Source organism: Bos grunniens, chromosome 1 (assembly GCF_055505025.1).
Source record: "Bos grunniens cultivar Pamir isolate PY7600 chromosome 1, Bosgru_T2T1.0, whole genome shotgun sequence".
Lineage (NCBI taxonomy): Eukaryota > Metazoa > Chordata > Mammalia > Artiodactyla > Bovidae > Bos > Bos grunniens.
In genome coordinates, this window is record NC_141165.1 from 112,165,713 (window position 1) to 112,185,506 (window position 19,794).

Genomic DNA, 19,794 nt, shown 5'->3' on the forward strand with positions numbered 1-19,794 from the left:
TATCCTGATTAAGTATGAATTAAAATATCAAAACAGCTTTTTCCCTGATTACAAAATTAGGGAAAACTTCAAATTTTCATATATAGGTTTGGTCTTTGAGGCAATTATCAATTGTTTTTCAAGTTTATAATTTCATAAGTGCCATTATAATATTTTTAAAAGATCCACATCTGTTAGCAACCTGGAATATGATATTTAAATGAGAAGAAGAAGAGGGAAGTCGCTCAGTCGTGTCCAACTCTCTGCGACCCCATGGACACCAGGCTCCTCTGTCCATGGGATTTTCTAGGCAAGAGTACTGGAGTGGGCTGCCATTTCCTTCTCCAGGGGATCTTCCCAACCCAGGGATCAAACCCAGGTCTCCTGCATTGTAGGCAGATGCTTTATCATCTGAGCCACCAGGGAAGCTTTTTAAATGAGAAGAGCAATTAGCAAATGATCACCCTGGTTACAAGCATATTTCCAAATCATTCAGTTTGATTAAATGATATTTCCCTGCCCCAATCTTATCTATGGGACATCATATAGATAACTAGGACAAATAACTGATAAAAGTTCACTCAACTCACTCAGTGGATAAATGGTAGTTATTAAATGCCTTAATACGGGATTGCATTGTTCCCTTGAAATATTTTTTAAATAATGCAGATCTTGTGCCTGCTTATGTAAAAGTGCATAAACAACATAGTTTGCTTAATGCATATATATGTATATATAATCAACCCATAATTAATTGTTTCTTAATGAGAAAGATGTGAATAGTATCTGAAGACACATATTCAGTCTAAAAATGATTTAGATTTTTATTTAGGATGTGTTTTTGTACTAGGTTATTACAATTCTGAAGTTCTAGGAATTCACTTTCCTTCAATTAATGAGACAGATACTATAAATTCCTGATTCATGAAAAGCAAAAAAGCATTCCAATATTTATTTGTGCTCAGCTGTTCCCTTTATTCTTCCCAAGTGGGACCAGGCAGTACGTAGTGTCTCAGTCTGATGTAAACAGTCTGGCTGTGAACAACGCCACCTTCTGAATATTCAAAGTAATTCCCCAGAGTTTGTCTAAGTAAAAATAGAAGAAAGCATTTATGTCAGCAGAGCAAGTGAAAGAACAAGCAGCTATGATGAACTTGAAAGCCATTAACCTTCAGTATAAGCAAGCAGTGATTCTCACTAGGAAAACGTTAATTATGTTAATTGTCTTTTGGGGAGAAAACAGAGCATGATTATGCTTTAGTTTATCAGTAGTATAAAATTTTTTCCAGAGCTACTTGTGATACAAATTGACATCTGTTACCCTCTTGTGTAGATAAAGTCAGCTTTGTAATAACTCACCTAACTTAGCTTTGAAAGGAAGACCTTTTACCAGGACTTCTTCAGTTTAATTAGTTGGTTGCTGATCAAAATAGGTTGGTGGGCACAGATAAACAAAGCTGATCTTGCTGTTTCCCCTTTCCTTGCTCCACTAACATCCCCAATCAAAATGTGTTACACATGTTCTATGTTCTGGTGTTTCTCTATTGGGATCCCCCTCAGGGAAGAACAGGCTGACCACCTGCAAGGAGTAAGGTCAGTAGACAGCATACCACTGTCAGCTCCTTCAGGGTCAGCCTCAGCTGAGGAGAGCCTTGATTGGAAATATGGGTGGGACATCTCTTTGTCATATAGCAACCAAATGATATTTAGCTCAGGAAAGGATGTTTGTCTTAACATTCAAACAAATTGGTGTAATTTCCACTTCAGTATTCTTGCCTTGAGAACCCCATGAACGGTAAGAAAAGGCAAAAAGACAGGACACTGAAAGATGAACTCCACAGATCGGTAGGTGCCCAACCTGCTACTGGAGATCAGTGGAGAAATAACTCCAGAAAGAATGAAGGGATGGAGCAAAGCAAAAACAACACCCAGCTGTGGATGTGACTGGTGATGGAAGTCAAGTCTGATGCTATAAAGAACAATATTGCATAGGACCTAAATTCATGTTAGGTCCATGAATCAAGGCAAATTGAAAATGGTCAAACAGGAGATGACAAGAGTGAACATTGAAATTTTAGGAATCAGCAAACTAAAATGGAATGGAATGAGTGAATTTAACTCATATTATCATTATATCTAGTACTGTGGGCAAGAATCCCTTAGAAGAAATGGAGTAGCCATCCTAGCAACCAAGAGTTTAAAATGCAGTACTTGGATGCAATCTCAAAATGACAGATGATCTCTGTTCATTTCCAAGGCAAACCATTTAGTATCAGAGTAATCCAAGTCTATGCCCCAACCAGTAATGCTGAAGAAGTTGAAGTTGGATGGTTCTATGAAGACCTACAAGACCTGCTAGAACTAACACCCAAAAAAGATGTCCTTTTCATTATAGGGGACTGGAATGCAAAAGTAGGAAGTCGAGAAATAGCTGGAGTAAAAGGCAAATGTGGCCTTTGAGTACAGGGCAAAGGCTAATAAAGTTTTGCCAAGAGAACACACTGTCATAGCAAACACCCTTTTCCAACAACACAGGAGAAGACTCTGCACATGGACATCAGCAGATGGTCAACACCAAAATCAGATTGATGATATTCTTTGCAGCCAAAGAAGGAAAACTCCATACAGTCAGCAGAAACAAGACCCAGAGCTGACTGTGGCTTGGATCATAAACACCTTACTGCGAAATTCAGACTTAAATTGAAGAAAATAGGGAAAACCACTAGATCATTCAGGTATGACCTAAATCCAATCCCTTACAATTATACAATGGAAGTGAGAAATAGATTCAAGGGACTAGCTCTGACAGACAGAGTGTCTGAAGAACTATAGATGGAGGTTTGTGACATTGTACAGGAAGCAGGGATCAAGACATCCCGAAGAAAAAGAAATGCAAAAAGGAAAAATGGTTGTCTGAAGAGGCCTTACAAATAGCTGTGAAAAGAAGAGAAGCAGAAGGCAAAAGAGAAACAGAAAGATATACCCATTTGAATGCAGACTTCCAAAGAATAGCAAGGTGAGATAAGAAAGTCTTCCTCAGTGATCAGTGCAAAGAAATAGAGGAAAACAGTAGAATGGGAAAGACTAGAGATCTCTTCAAGAAAATTAGAAATACCAAGGGAATATTTCATGGAAAGATGGGTACAATAAAGGACAGAAGTGTTATGGACCTAACAGAAGCAGAAGATATTAAGAAGAGGTGGCAAGAATACACAGAACTATACAAAAAAGATCTTCATGACCCAGATAACCACGATGGTGTGATCACTCACCTAGAGCCAGACATCCTGGAATGTGAAGTTAAGTGGGCCTTAGGAAGCATCACTACAAACAAAGCTAGTGGAGGTGATGGAATTCCAGTTGAGCTATTTCAAATCCTAAAAGATGGTACTGTGAAAGTGTTGCACTCAATATGCCAGCAAATTTGGAAAACTCAGCAGTGGCCACAGGACTGGAAAAGGTCAGTTTTTATTCCAATCCCAAAGAAACGCAATGCCAAAGAACGCTTAATGCTATGCTATGCTAAGTCGCTTCAGTCGTGTCCGACTCTGTGCGACCCCATAGATCGCAGCTCACCAGGCTTCCCCGTTCCTGGGATTCTCCAGGCAAGAACACTGGAGTGGGTTGCCTTTTCCTTCTCCAATTCATGAAAGTGAAAAGTGAAAGTGAAGTTGCTCAGTCGTGTCCGACTCAGCGACCCCATGGACTGCAGCCCACCAGGCTGCTCCGTCCATGGGATTTTCCAGGCAAGAGTACTGGAGTGGGGTGCCATTGCCTTCTCCTAAGAATGCTTAAACTACTGAACAGTTGCACTCATCTCACACGCTAACAAAGTGATGCTCAAAATTCTCCAAGCCAGGCTTCAACAGTGTGTGAACCGAGAACTTCCAGATGTTCAAGCTGGATTTAGAAAAGGCAGAGGAACCAGAGATCAAATTACCAACATCCATTGGATCATGGAAAAAGCAAGAGAGTTCCAGAAAAACATCTATTTCTGCTTTATTGACTATGCAAAAGCCTTTGACTGTGTGGATCACAACAAAGCATGGAAAATTCTTAAAGAGATGGGAATATCAGACCACCTTACCTGCCTCCTGAGAAATCTGTATGCAGGTCAGGAAGCAACAGTTAGAACTGGACATGGAACAACAGACTGGTTCCAAATCAGGAAAGGAGTATGTCAAGGCTGTATATTTTCACCCTGCTTATTTAACTTATATGCAGAGTACATCATGAGAAAAGCTGGGTTTGATGAAGCACAAGCGGGAATCAAGACTGCTGGGAGAAATATCAATAACCTCATATTCTGATGACACCACCCTTATGGCAGAAAGTGAAGAAGAACTAAAAAGCCTCTTGATGAAAGTAAAAGAGGAGAGTGAAAAGGTTGGCTTAAAGCTTAACATTCAGAAAACTAAGATCATGGCATCTGGTCCCATCACTTCATGGCAAATAGATGGGAAAACAATGGAAACAGTGACAGACTTTTTGGGGGGGCTCCAAAATCACTGCAGAAGCTCACTGCAACCATGAAATTAAAAGATGCTTGCCCCCAGAAGAAAAGTTATGACCAAACTAGACAGCATATTAAAAAGCAGAGATATTACTTTGCCAACAAAAGTCCATCTAGTCAAGGCTGTGGTTTTTCCAGTAGTCATGTATGGATGTAAGGGTTAGACTATAAAGACAGCTGAGTGCCGGAGAATTGATGATTTTGAACTGTGGTGTTGGAGAAGACTCTTGAGGGTCCCCTGGACAGCAAGGAGATCCAACCAGCCCATCCTAAAGAAATGAGTCCTGAATATTCATTGGAAGGACTGATGCTGAAGCTGAAACTCCAATACTTTGGCCACCTGATGTGAAGAACTGACTCATTGGCAAAGACCCTGATGTTGGGAAAGATTGAAGGCAGGAGGAGAAGGGGACGACAGAGGATGAGGTGGTTGGATGGCATCACCGACTCAAAGGACATGAGTCTGAATAAACTCCAGGAGTTGGTGACAGACAGGGAGGCCTGGCATGCTGCAGTCCATGGGGTTGCAAAGAGTCAGACACGGCTGAGCAACTGAACTGAACCACATTAACAGAACAAAGGGGAAAAAAATCATATGATCATCTCAATAAATAAAAAATCAGCCATGATACAAAATTCAAAAACCACCGTGTTGAAAACTCTCAGAAAACTAGAAATAAAAGAAATTTTCCTCCCTCTAATAAAGGGCATCTGAGAAAAACCTACAGCTAACATCTCATTTCCCAGACTGAATATTTTTCTTCTAATATCAAGAATATAAGTAGGGATTCCTACTTTTTCCCCTTCCATTGAAAACAGAAGTGGAGTGTAAGCCAATACAGTAAGACCAGAAAGAAAATAAATGAAATACAAATCACAGATGATATTACATAGCATATTATGAAAGAAAGTTCTAACAGCTTTCAAATTATTTGCCTGGGGAATAATGTTTTGAGAAATGGGTGAGAAAAAGAAGTTTTTAAATCTGTTCTCTTCAGGTTATAGACAAGAGTCTGCCTTACTTTGTGCATGGTTTTAATCTGACTTGTTAATAGAAATGCAGGTATTCACATCAGATTTCTTTTCTTCTCTGACCCAGCCCTATTGTCTCATTCACACTCACTTCTAGCCTCAATTGGGTATTAATGAGAACAACATTTCCGTGTTAACTGATTTTTCATCCAACTTTGACATTTTGCCTAGAATATGTATGATTCTTATCCACCTCACATATATTTTACTATAATTTTTCTTGCTGAAATTTTCAGTACATATATTTTACATTTTAAAAAATCAGCTGATAAAAGGATGTGTTTAGGATGTATAGGACATGTTCTTCATAGTCTTAGGCATAAAAATATTTACTGTTGGTCCTTTGTAAAACTAAAAGAGAAAGATTCTGAGGCCTTAAAACTATGGACCTTTGATTCTTTAGGTCTCTATACAAATCTTGCAATGACGCCATAAACACCCAGCAATATTTAGACTATCTTGACCCAAGTTTCTTAATTCATAACATCATTATAGATATTTAACCTGATTTATGTTCATTTCACATGTATATGTATAATATTTCTCCACCTTAAAGTTAGAAAGTAACCTTCAGAGAATGAAGTTTAGGTAGGTCATTTTTCCAGCAGTCTGCTTTTTCAGGGTTTCCAGAGATACATCTCACCTTAATTGATATGTTCGACATGCTTAGAGTCAGACACTACTGAGCGACTTCACTTTCACTTTTCACTTTCATGCATTAGAGAAGGAAACAGCAACCCACTCTAGTGTTCTTGCCTGGAGAATCCCAGGGATGGGGGAGCCTAGTGGGTTGCCATCTATGGGGTCGAACAGAGTCAGACACGACTGAAGCGACTTAGCAGCAGCAGCAGCAGCAGCACATGCTTATAACCAACTTGAGATGCAAAAGCATGCCTAGATCAGGGGATTGCACAAAGTACAAATGTGTGTGCTAAGTCAAGGCTATGGTTTTTCCTGTGGTCATGTATGGATGTGAGAGTTGGACTGTGAAGAAGGCTGAGCACTGAAGAATTGATGCTTTTGAACTGTGGTGTTGGAGAAGACTCTTGAGAGTCCCTTGGACTGCAAGGAGATCCAAGCAGTCCATTCTAAGGGAGATCAGCCCTGGGATTTCTTTGGAAGGAATGATGCTGAAGCTGATACTCCAGTACTTTGGCCACCTCATGCGAAGAGTTGACTCATTGGAAAAGACTCTGATGCTGGGAGGGATTGGGGACAGGAGGAGAAGGGGACGACAGAGGATGAGATGGCTGGATGGCATCACTGACTCGATGGACGTGAGTCTGAGTGAACTCCGGGAGTTGGTGATGGACAGGGAGCCCTGGCATGCTGCGATTCATGGGGTCGCAAAGAGTCAGACACTACTGAGCGACCGAACTGAACTGAAGTCATGTCCAACTCTTTGCAACCCCATGGACTGTAACCTGCCAGGCTCCTCTGTCCGTGGGATTTCCCAGGCAAGAATACTGGAGTGGGTTGCCACTTCCTTCTCCAGGGAATCTTCCTGACCTGGGAATCAAACCCATATCTCTTGGGTTTCCTGCATTGGCAGGCAGATTCTTTACTACTGAACCACCAGGGAAGCCTTTTACCACTGAGTCACCAGGGAGACCCACAAAGTACAATGCCACAGACCAGACCCAGTTCACTGCCCCTTTTTCGTAAACAAGGTTTTGTAGAAACTTTCACAAGACAGTGGCAGGACTGAATAGTTGTGACAGAGACAGTATGGCCTGCAGAGCTGAAAATATTTACTCTCTGACCTTTGACAGAAAAAATCACCCATCCTTTGCCAGATAGTCTCCACCTTTCTCACCGTAGAAGAAAGCTGCTGAGTTGTGCAACTGTTCTTTCTTTCAACTAACATTTCTTGAAGGCCCACGTGTGCCAGCAAAGTATAGTTTGGAAACCCCCTTGGCACATGTGGTTTGGCAGATATGTTAATACCTGAATCCCAGACTCCTTTCTTTGCTCCATTCTGTCCTAATGAGGAATCCACACTTCACTGGACCCACATGGAGTGTGCTTGACAACCAAAACCCAGATGCCTCCCAGGTGAGGAATGTGTTTGTCTGAGCTGCAGCGAAATCTTCCAGTCTGCTGGCCCTTCGTCCCTGACCTTGCAGCCAGGTGCTGAGATCTTGAGACGTGGGTGAGGAGACCAATCACCCATAAACACCACTCCTTTTTGGTCATGAGGAACAGTCTCGAATACATTCGGAAATCAATTCCCAGTGTGCTGTGTTTGTTTGCAAAGTTTCTGTTACCATGGTTAAAAATACCAAAATCATTACTTCATTTCTGACAATAAATTGCTAAGGGGTGAACTATGTAAATCAAGAGATTTTTGGAGAATTTCCGTATGACAATTGGGGGCTTACATTGAAGTTCAAGTCTTGGTGCTTTCAGAGCCAGTGCTGCCCTTGAGAAAATAGTGGATTAATCCTGCATGAGGGAGAAACAATTCACGTTGCAGCCTGAGCCAGACTGGCTCATCAGATGTCAGTTCTGAGGATTCTTTCTCTGCACTATCTGTTACTGGTTTCCTCCTTTGCCCTCCCATTGCCTCTCTGCTTGCTTTGGCCTTTATCGGCTCTCCTCAATTCAGGGCCACAGAAGTTCACTGGCCTCCAGGTCCTGTGCTCACATGCTAGTGGCTGACGTGCAAACCACAGCCAGGTGGAGCCAAGCCCAGAACTGGACTTCAGTCTCTTGTCCCCAGTTCAGTGCCTTTTCCCTGAGTCCCACAGCTGCCTTCGGCAGGGCTCTCCCCAGCGTTCTCGTCCACTGCTGGCTTTTCTTTAGTTCTGAAGGCTGGACAAAATCCAGTTTAGCAACTGACACTGCTGACTTGGGTACTTAACCTACAAGGATCATAATACTATGATGCTTCCATCTCTACCTATACAGAAAATGACAAAAAATGACTTATTTCTCCCTTTATTAGAAAAGAGGCCAGGGATGTTTCTATTTTTTTCTCTTATTCGTAAAGTAATCCTGCAGAGTTTTAGATTCTAAGTTCTCCATTTCACCAGCCCGTGACTTGGTGGATCTGCATATTCGTGGTTAGAAAACCATGTCATCCTTGCTTTTCTCTCTGACTCCCACATATCAGTGGCATGACTGCATGGTACCTGCTTGCCAGCCGTGGTTGTTTAGCCCTCACCCAGTGGTGGCACTTCAGACACCTGAAATACAGAGTATAGGACCTGAGAGCTAAAGTCAGAGTCATTGTGAGGCAAAAGAGAAGCATTAAAAAAAAAAAAAATTCAGCCAAGTAAATTTGATGATTTAACTGGCTTTATTGGGCTTCCCAGGTGGTGCTAGTGGTAAAGAACCTGCCTGCCAGTGCCAGAGATGGTAAGAGACCAGGTTCGATCCCTGGGTGGGGAAGATCCCCTGGAGGAGGGCAAGGCAACCCACTCCAGTATTCTTGCCTGGAGAATTCCCTGGACAGAGGAGCTTGGTGGGTTACAGTCCATAGGGTCACAAAGAGTTGGACACAACTCAAGCGACTTATCACAGCATGCATTCAGCAATTTATGAATCAAGCAGCATCCTACGTGGTGACTAGAATGGCGCTCCAAAGACTTGTGCGAACTAGAAGTTTTATTTTTTTATTAGAGGACAGTTGCTTTACAATTTGCGTTTCTACTGTACAACAAAGTGTACATGTGTGCATATGTGTGTACCTGTGTGTGAGTGTACATGTGTGTGTGTCTATATATGTGTTCCCCTCCCTCTTGGACCTCCCTCTCACCCCCATCCCACCCTTCTAGGTCATCGCAGAGCACTGAGCCAAGCTCCCTGTGCTGTGCACCCGCTTCCCACTACCATTTCATACATGGTAGAAGATGCATGGCGATGCTACTCTCCCAGTGTGCCCACCCTCCCCTTCCCCTGCTGTAAGCACATGTACAGGAACAAGTGTGGGGCAAGGGAACTACTAACCAAAGAAAATACTATGTTGAAGCCAGGACACCTTTTGAGGTAGAAGGGATTTGCGTGGGTTTTACCATTGTAGGTCACCTCTTCTTCTGGAGGATGAAGAGGGCTCCTGTGACAGATTACCTCACAGGGGCTGACTAGAAATTTCCAGACTGGTTGATTGAGATTACATTTCTGGGGAAAATCAAAACTGCAGTTAAGTCAGGTTTTAAGTCTAGGCTTTAGCACCAGTGATGCCACTTTGGGCCTTCTCTTTATTGGAGGGAAGATGATGACAGAAAAACGTACCCTGTACTATCCCAATTAGTGCTCAAGAAATGGGCTTGGGAGCCGGGCATACGTGGGCGTGAATGCCTCCATTTAACTGTGAGACCCTGGACAAGTACTCCCCTTGCTTTGGTTTCCTCCTCTGTGAGACCCCCATGGTATCTCCCACCCAGAAGGGATGTATGGATCAAATCAGGTCTTGAATATCGAAGGTGCTTGTGCAGTATTGGATCAACATACTTTGTTTTTCTAAGGGTGGAAAGATTTGGAAAAAGACTGTGAATAGGGGTCTACTGAAGGCACACATAGCCTGCTAGCATGCCAGAGGATATAATGTGATTTTACCTTTGAAAAATTGTGGTAAATCAGGTATCAGCAGGCCAGGTTATCCTGGTGACACAAATGAATTGCATTCCCCTAAGCCACATACAGAGTAACCACCCAGTGAGTCATTTCCCACTCCCATTACCACTCAGAGAAGGGCACAGAAAGAAGACCCATGAGCTGTTCTCACAGTGCCTGTGGGATGAGCCACAAAATAGTCATTGACCGCAGAAACATTTTATTACTACCACAGATAAACAGCATTTGATCCCTGACTCCATACAAACATTCACCATGATTTTATATATTATCTGTTATTCAAATAGAAGAGGATGTGGAATTGCAATATTAGGTTTCATAAATTAATGTTAATCATAATTATTACTATAGTTAATGTTCAGTTCAGTTCAGTCGCTCAGTCATGTCCGACTCTTTGTGACCCCATGAATCACAGCACGCCAGGCCTCCATGTCCATCACCAGCTCCCGGAGTTCACTCAAACTCACGTCCATCGAGCTGGTGATGCCATCCAGCCATCTCATCTTCTGTTGTCCCCTCTTCTTCCTACCCCCAATCCCTCCCAGCATCAGAGTCTTTTCCAATGAGTCAACTCTTTGCATGATGTTAGTAATATATTAATGAGTTTCTTGGGTAGCTCAGAGAGTAAAGACTCTGCCTACAATGTGGGAGACCTGGGTTCAATCCCTGGACTGATTAATTTTCATTATAATACAATCATGATTAATAATTTCATAAATTAATGTGAAAATGTCATCTAATTTTTGGCAAGCAAAGCTTCTGTTGTGTACTTAATATCTCTGCCTACATATTACATGAGGCTGAGTGTGTAATGTCCCTACAGAGTCCTGGAACAGCACTCAAAACAGGGCTGTGACTGTGCTTGTTCTTGTTAATACCATAGCCAGTATATTAATTCAATGTTTATTCTTATTTTTAGTACATATTATAGTGAGCATACACACACACACACATGTCCTCAGAGCATGGGTTCATTTTTTAGGATGAGCCACTGTGTGCGTGCGTGCGTGTGTGTGCACACACTCAGTCATATCCACCTCTTTGCAACCCCATGGACTATAAGAGGAGCCCCACCAGGCTCCTCTTGTCCATGGCATTTTCCAGGCAAGAATACTGAAGTGGGTTGCCATTTCCTTCTCTAGGGGATCTTCCTGACCCAGGGATCGAACCCACGTCTCTTGTGTCTCCTGCACTGACAAGCAGGTTCTTTTTTTTTTTTTGGCAAGCAGGTTATTTACCACTGCACCACCTGGGAAGTTCAAGATGAGCCACTATATCTAAGATAATATTCACTCTTGAGATTCTAAATGTCTGTTCTTATTATTCCTTAGTGGAGACTGCCAGCCATGTCAGGGAAGACTATTTTATAATGTAAAAGAATAATAACTTTTAAAATATAGGACAAAAAGTAAGTTGGTTCCCTCTACCCTTAGGATCTCTATCCAAAATCCTAACATGGGTATTTAGGTGAATGACTTAGTAATAACCAACAGATTATGTTTGAGAGACTTAGGAGATAAAATAGCACGCAGGGTAATTTTCAGATCAGTTTCTTCCAAACAGCAATTTGGAGTTCAAGGCATGCCCAGGCCTAATTTACAAATTTCAAGAGTACAGATCCAGTCTGTGGCCTAACCAGCCTGCTAACCAAGGTTTCTCAAAGAATATTTTTAAAGTCAATTCATTAGGTACAAACCCAAACATGTTGGAATTATAAGGGTTTTTATAGGGGGTAGAGGAGTTAGAGAAAAATATTTTTTAAAACCACAGAATTTACACACAAATATTGGCAAAAATAAAAGTCAGTCACTGTAGATGAAATCCTTCTGGCAAGACAATAACACCCAGGCAGGCAGTGCAGGGTGGGCAGCATAGAAAATTAATACAAAGCCACGATCAAAAAATCAAACTCTAAATCTTCAGAGAATAAAATCACAACCGGTGAATGCAGTAGGGCTTTAGATATTTTTTTCTGTATGCAGACGGGAGAAGCCAATCAAAATGTCTAGGCACAAAAACACCAGTATCCTTGTTCTTAAAAAAAATGCACATTATCACTGACAATTCTATGAAGCTTCTGTGAAGAATGTTTATCACATTTTAGCTATCTGTTTATTCTGTCATTATCTCTGCTCACAGGGGTCAAGCAAGTCCCACTGCCATCTGGTACTGGTAGAAATGTATCAATGGATTCGTCTCACCCCACAAAAAAACCAGGTAAGGAATAAGAGGCTGACTCCCTCACTCAGTTCTGCTCTGAAACTTGTAGCTGCAAGTTATATGTGCTGCCACAAAACAAGTAGCATGCTCACAGTCCCCAAAGCATCCGATCCATGCTAAAAGTACCTGGGTATTGCTAGATAAACATACTAAACTATTTGGGAAAATGAAAAGTGCTTTGTGCACAAATTGAATATTAATAAGAACCTCTAATGAGGAACTGATTTAATAATTACTTCACATAATATCCCAAGGGGCCACATTGGATCAAATGCTGAAAAGTAACTGTGGATTCTAGTTTTCATCATATACAAGTTTTCCTCTTACGTAGTTTATTATAATATCCTTTTTCCAGAAATGATTTATGTTTCTACTTTGAGACTGTTCTCTATATAAGAGGCCAAAATTAGGAAGTGGTAATATCTTTGCATTGAATAAGAGCTCCGTGCTTTGTAGAAGGATGCTGTGAAACCTACTCTGATGTGTTAATGTCTGGGTGAGACATTTCTATTCTATCATCACAACTCACTCCTCCCTACCCCCAGCATATGCACACTCATGCACCCATGTGCACAATTCCTAATATCCCAGGAAGTACTTAAAGTCACAGGGCGTTTTCTTGGATTGTCAATTTTGCTTGAAGATTATTAAGCCAATACATTATGCAAAGAAAGAGATGGATTTTTAAGCTTATAACACAGGACTTCAAAGAAAATTTGGGTTACAGTGGACTGCTTCAGGAACTTTAGCCTTGTCAGTCTTTGTGAAGATTATAAAAAGATTTCTCTCCTCTCTGCCCTTCAGGCAAACCATTTAGAAAAATGTGCCTTTCCTCTGGGTTGGCGTCCTTGCATGAAGGCTCACGGGTGGGTGAGAGAGCAGAGTGGGTGTGAAATTTTGCCTCCCACTTACAGCTGCCGGGCCAGGTGCCCTTGTGTGGTGGCTCTGATCTGCATGGGCACAGGCTTATTGCTTCTACCATTAGGGGCTACTTTGTTGTAATCATTTGAGAAGTTCTGAAAGTGTTGGTTTAATTATAATTACGTAATATAGTTGGGGGATGGAGTGGAACACCTACTAAAGGGGAAATTATATGCTTTACTCAGAGCTAAAATGGTGCAAGAATTGTAGTCTGCAAAGCAAAGGCAATTGGAGACAATGAAACTCAGAAATGCTACTGTTGAATCTATACGAGAAGCAAAAGATGTTAAATTCTGTACATTTGTACAGCCTTTCAAAGGGCAGGTTTACTGATATATTTTTATCCATAATTAGAGAATATTTTCCCCATTAACTCGTGTGCTTTATTATCCCTGGGTACATTACAAGCACTAATTTAGAAGAACATTAGAAAGTATTACTCACAGGCACTTTTCCGTAGAATCTATTCTCTGTCACCCAACGGCTACTTGTCAAATGTTGTATTTTTTTAAAAAAACCTGTGATTTTGTAGAGTGAATCCTTATGACCACTTTATCTGTAATATTATCTCTTAGCCATAATCCCAGGTACTCGTCGCCCACCCTTGCCACCCAGACCCATGCCCCCACGAAGAAAGCCTTTACCACCCAACAATGTCACCGGAAAGCCAGGAAGTGCAGGTATGTCAGTCACATACCTTCCTTATCCTTCCTTGATTTCAGTTTTACTGGTCAACCACCAGCCCTTCTTGGTGTGCTAGCTCAAGCAACAGACAGCCCTCGGCATGTGTTGGCCCCAAAGACCAGACACTGTCAGTTACAACTTTAAGGACTCCTGTCCTGATTCTGGGTGGGTGGGGTGACAGCCACCATCCTTGTCCATCTACGTCAGTTTGCTTCTTAGATGCTGGGTGCTTGGTGCTGAGATGGAAGCAGTCACAACTCTTCAACAAATGGATTATTTGGGGCTAGACGTTTTGTCTTCAAAAAATGGATTATTTGGGGCTGCCAACCCACCAGGGGTAATGGAAAATGTCCTCCACTTAACATTCTGTCTCTTGAGATAAAATGCTTTACATCTCCTTGGTAGCTCCCCTGTCCACCAGCCTTCATGCTGACCTCAGTATTATGGGTCCAGGGGAAAGACTGGAGACTGGAATACTCAGGGTGACTGAGCAGGCCTAGTCTATGCAACAAGGCAGACTACCTCTCACCTCTAGGCTGTGGCATGTGTTGTCTTTTTCCCATAGAATGACCTCACCCAATCACCTGGGACACTCATACTTCATCCTTGTCTTAAAGAAGCCTCCTATAGCTCCCCAAAGTAGACTTAACACTGCTTCCCTGTCCTATTTGTCCTTGAAACATACCTCTGTTAGAGCAAACCTCTGTTTTATACCTACTTGTTCATGTCCTTGTCTTCCCCTACTAGATCATGAGCTCTGTGATGACAGATGACACTTTCTCTGAATTCCCAGAACCAAATCCAGTCCTTACTGAGTGAATCCGGTAATCACTGAGTGAATATATGAGTGCAATTAAGGATCAGTGAGCCCAGTTCAGAGCAAAGCTTCATCTCACTCTTAAAGGCTGTTCCACTGGACCTGCCAGCAGATCACAGCATGTTCTCCATCTTTTCCCCCTCTTCCCTCATGTCTGTCTCCTAAATATTCTGTAGTGGGAATCAGGATAATGCTGTTAAGTACAACTGTGGAAGAGGAAACTGATAAGGATTTATGAGAAAGGGCATGGATGTCACTGTTTTCACAGGATGAAAGGAGGATGTGGTGGAGAAGTTTCCATGATGTACTAGGGGACAGTGGCCTCTGGGTTGTTTTCCCATCAGCTAAAGGAGGAATCAGCCTATCATCCATGCTGGTGGTGCCTGCTTGAATCAAGGTCTGGGGACATGGCCCCAGTGAGAAGACCAGGTTTTCTTCATTAATTGTAACCTGGGACAGCTGAGACTTGAGCTTCTATAGCTTTCAGGTCAGACTGAAAGTGATGCTCCAGTGTCCTCCATGGAAGAGTTAGGGGAACCTCCCTCCACAGAGCTCTCCTGCAAGGCTGTGTGTCTTCAGCTGCAGCTCCATGGCCCTGGTTCCTGCCATGTAAAACCTTGTTCACTCCCATCAATAAGTGTAGCTTCGGTATAACTCATCCAGCCTGTGGGATGGTATAAACACATCCCACTTCTGAGATTAACTCTAGTGCTCTCCCCACCCTTTGCTAGCCATCTCTAATTCAAAAGAAATGTCTACATTGAGGAAAGAAAGTGAAAGTTTTAGTTGCTCACTTGTGTCCTACTCTCTGCAATCCCATGGATTGCATGGCTCCTCTGTCCATGGAATTCTCTAGGCAAGAATACTGGAGTGGGTTGCCATTCCCTTCTCCAGAGGATCTTCCTGACCCAGGAATTGAACCCAGGTCTCCCACATTGCAGGCAGATTCTTTACAATCTGAGCCACCATGGAAGCCCTACACTGAAGAGCCAAACACAAATGAGATCAGTTGTACACATCTGGCCTGATGACCATCACAGAAAGTGCATATGGAATTCAAGAAATTAGTTCAGTGTTCTGGGAGTTCTCTGAAAACATGCCTTCCCCCACATGTGCCCTCTGAACATAGTCTTAGGCTCCCATGAGGCATCTCCACCTGTCCCCCATCTCCAGATCTATGGAGGCCTCTTAGTCCTGCTCTCCTTGCCAGGATGAAAATACCATCCAAGCATTTCCTGCTGGCTCTACCCACTCAAAAAAGCTCCTGCTGGCACCATTGCAGCATCTCATGGTTTTCACTCATCCTCTCACTGGGGCCCACTCCCATCAGGACCAGGAGCCCATCATCCATGATTCCATGCTGGGCCACAGTCCTTACATCAGTCCTTACTCTTTGACTCTCTATCATCTGAGAACAATTCCTTTTCCCATGAAGACTATAAAAGCAAATCTAGCCTCCACTTTATGACAGATTGTAGCTCAGATGGTAAAGAATCTGCCTGCAATGCAAGAGACCTGGGTTCAATCCCTGGGTCGGGAAGATCCCCTGGGGTAGGGAATGGCTACCCACTCCAGTATTCTTGCCAGGAGAATCCCCTGGACAGAGGAGTGGTGGGCTACAGCCCATAGAGTCACAGAGAGTCGGACACAACTGAACGACTAACACTACTACTAGCCTCCACTCTGCTGCTGCTGCTGCTGCTAAGTCACTTCAGTTGTGTCTGACTCTGTGTGACCCCATAGATGGCAGCCCACCAGGCTCCCCCGTCTCTGGGATTCTCCAGGCAAGAACACTGGAGTGGCTTGCCATTTCCTTCTCCAATGCATGAGAGTGAAAAGTGAAAGTGAAGTCGCTCAGTCATGTCTGACTCTTAGGGACCCCGTGGACTGTAGCCCACCAGGCTCCTCCATCCATGGGATTTTCCAGGCAAGAGTACTGGAGTGGGATGCCATTGCCTTCTCCAAGCCTCCACTCTATTCTACCCATATTTGCATAGACCTTGGGATGGATCCTATTTGGGAGACCTACATGTGTTTTTAGAGCAGAGGAGACATTGCTGAATACAGCATCTCAGAGTAACACTGGTCTGGCCACTAGGCCAGAATCACAGTCATTACCTTATAAACCTTTTTCTTCTTCCCCCACCATCTCCCATGCCCATCATTTAATCTATAGTCTGGCCACTCCATCCTCTTGATATCTTTCATGTAAAACCCCTTCCATCCAGTCTCACTGCTTCTTACATAGTTCTCCTCTGTCCTTGCCTACACAACTGCTTTAGTTCTTGATTTCTTTGTCTGCCACCAGACTTGCAGCCTAACTGTTCACTCTCTCCTTATCTGATCATGTTACTTCCCTAGTGAAAAAATTTTAATGGGCCCTTGTCATCTAAAAATGATATCTAAATCCATGGTATGCAAGACCCTCCATGAACTGCCCTTCCCTGCCCGCCCCCGCTCTGCTCTCATTGCTTCCTGGCACTCTTGGCTCTCAGGCCTTCAAATTCAACATGCCACATGACTTTATGCTTCCCTGACTGTGTTCTTCCTGCAAACTCCACCTAGAATACAGCTCTCATGCCTACCTACTGATCACACCCTCTAGGAAGGCATTTCTGTCTTCCCCCCAGCACCCATCATCTTTCCCCATAGACTTGTCTTCTCTGAGACCTTGTCTTATGCTTTCACAATATTTATAATGCTTCAGTATAATTTGGCTTACACATATTTCCCAATCAATCAAGGACACCAGGTCTTATTTTCTCTCTAATCCTGGCATATAGTGCCAAGTCACATGGTAAGTCCTTAATAAATATTTGCTGAATAGGTAAATGGGGAACTCTGCAGGGCTCCCTACAAAACCTGACTCCTTTGGCTTTGCATTATAGGAATCATTTCATCAGACCGAGTAACTTCCCCACCCTTGAGGGCAACACTCATACCTACAGAAGCCCCCTTGGAGAGAATGGAGACAGATAAAAAGCAACCAACGGCTCCTGCCTCAGGAGAGGATCTTGGTGAGTATGTCAGTCGAGTCCCACTGGATGCTTAGCCGCAAAGTACCAGAGGATTTCAAATTAGGGAGAAAAGAGACCCAGTTCTGGATCAATACATTTCACTCAATTTTATGATTGATAGGGACATTTTAATTTAAAATTACACTTATTCTAATGACTTACTGTGGAATGTGCTCCTTTCTTTTGCAGACATAGAAGGAAGTGCCAAATCTTTAATAAAGTCTTCCTCAAAAGATCTAGATTACCTAGTCCTTATTCCTAAACCACATGTCATTCCTAATCACACATAACTTAATATATGAATGCGTATTAACTACTTCGTTGTAATCTTTGGTGGTGGTGGTCTGGTCGCTAAGTCGTATCTGACTCTTGCAACCCCATGGACTGTATCCTGCCAGGCTCATCTGTCCATGGAATTCTCCAGTCAAGAATATTGGAGTTGGTTGCCATTTGCTTCTCCAGGGGATCTTCTTGACCTGGGAATCGAACCCTGTGTCTCCTGCATTGTAGGCAGATTCTTTACCAACTGACCTACAAGGGAAGCCCAGTTGTAATCTTTAAATAATTTATTACTCCGCAGAACAGCTGCAGCAGGACACAGTTAAAGGCCTTGAAATGTGAATAATATGGATTATAATAATATGTAAATCAAAGTTGCACGCAATTGACCAGGAGGCATTATAAATATTTATAGCCTTTACTACTTTTTCATTGTATCATCCATCCTCAGATAACATCACTGACTTTAGCTCAAGTCCAACAAGAGAAACTGATCCTCTTGGGAAGCCCAGATTCAAAGGTACGTTTGATCGGCTACAAATCTTACTTTTAAGAAAGCTATCTTTGTTGGGTATATTAGTCAACTGTTGCTGTGTAGTAACTACAAAATCTTAGTGGCATATTCTTTTTTTAATGTTTATTTTTTTTACCTATTTATTTTTGGCTGTGTTGGGTATTCTTTGCTGCACGAGCTTTTCTCTAGTTGCGGCAAGCAGAGGCTACTCTCTAGTTGCAGTGAAAGAGCTTCTCATGGCAGTGGCTTCACTTGTTGCAGACCGTGGGCTCTAAAGGCACACAGGCTTCCGTGGTTGTGGCTCCTGGGCTCTAGAGCATGGGCTCAGTAGGCGTGGTGCATGAGCTTAGTTGCCCCGTGGCGTGTGGTATCTTCCTGGATCAGGATTTGAACCTGTGTCCCCTACATTGGCAGGCAGATTCTTTACCACTAAGCCATCAGGGAAGCCTAGTAGCATACCCTAAACAGGATTTATTTCTCATATGTCTACAAGTCACATGGAGGTCAGCTGATTTAGGATGTGCTTAGCTGGGTGATTCTGTTTCTAGAAGCAGGTACAGCTGGGTCTCTTAAGGTTAGCCTAAGGTCTGCTCCACATCTGTTCATTTTTGTACCCAAGATGAAAGACTAACAGTGACCCAGAAGAAGCCGTTCTCCTAATGATACAAAGTAAAGAGAGAAGGAGTCCAGATATACAACAACATTTCAACCTCCTTGTGTTATACCTGCCAATATTCAATGGCAAAAGAAAGTCACAGAGCTAAGTTCAAATTGAAGATAGGGGAAATATACGCTTTCCATGAATATAGAGAATATTTTTGAACAGTAATCTAATCTACCAAAGTAAAAGATATTATATGATATAGACCAGTGTTTCCTTTTGTGATCTGTTTTTCTGAACTATAAAATTTAATAAATTTTAATATATGTATATATTCATGTAACCATCGTCATAATCAAGATAATAAGTACATGCAACACCTCAAAAAGTTTCATCATGTACCTTTATAATCCCTCCTCTTCACTTCTCCCACCTAACCTCTAGTCTCAAGGTAACTATATTATAGATTGTTGCTGTTGTTTTTCAGTCACCAACTCATGTCCAGCTCTTTGCAACCCCATGGATTACAGTGTGCCAGGCTTCCCTGCCCTTCACTATCTCCTGGAATTTGCTCAAACTCATATCCATCGAGTCAGTGATGCCAACCAACCATCTCATCCTCTGTCGTCCCCTTCTCCT

The 19,794-nt window shown here is 42.5% G+C and overlaps 1 protein-coding gene across 50 annotated transcripts in view; it reads left to right on the forward strand.

The window, feature by feature from the left end:
- ABI3BP (ABI family member 3 binding protein) overlaps window positions 1–19,794 on the forward strand; it is a 300,988-nt gene that overhangs the window by 238,070 nt on the left and 43,124 nt on the right. For all 50 annotated transcript variants that reach the window (XM_086409787.1, XM_086409340.1, XM_086409524.1 and 47 more), the window contains 4 exons: window positions 12,242–12,319; window positions 13,819–13,923; window positions 17,633–17,761; window positions 18,492–18,560. In XM_086409787.1, coding sequence (XP_086265913.1) covers window positions 12,242–12,319; window positions 13,819–13,923; window positions 17,633–17,761; window positions 18,492–18,560 — 381 coding nt within the window. The remainder of the gene's footprint in view (window positions 1–12,241; window positions 12,320–13,818; window positions 13,924–17,632; window positions 17,762–18,491; window positions 18,561–19,794) is intronic.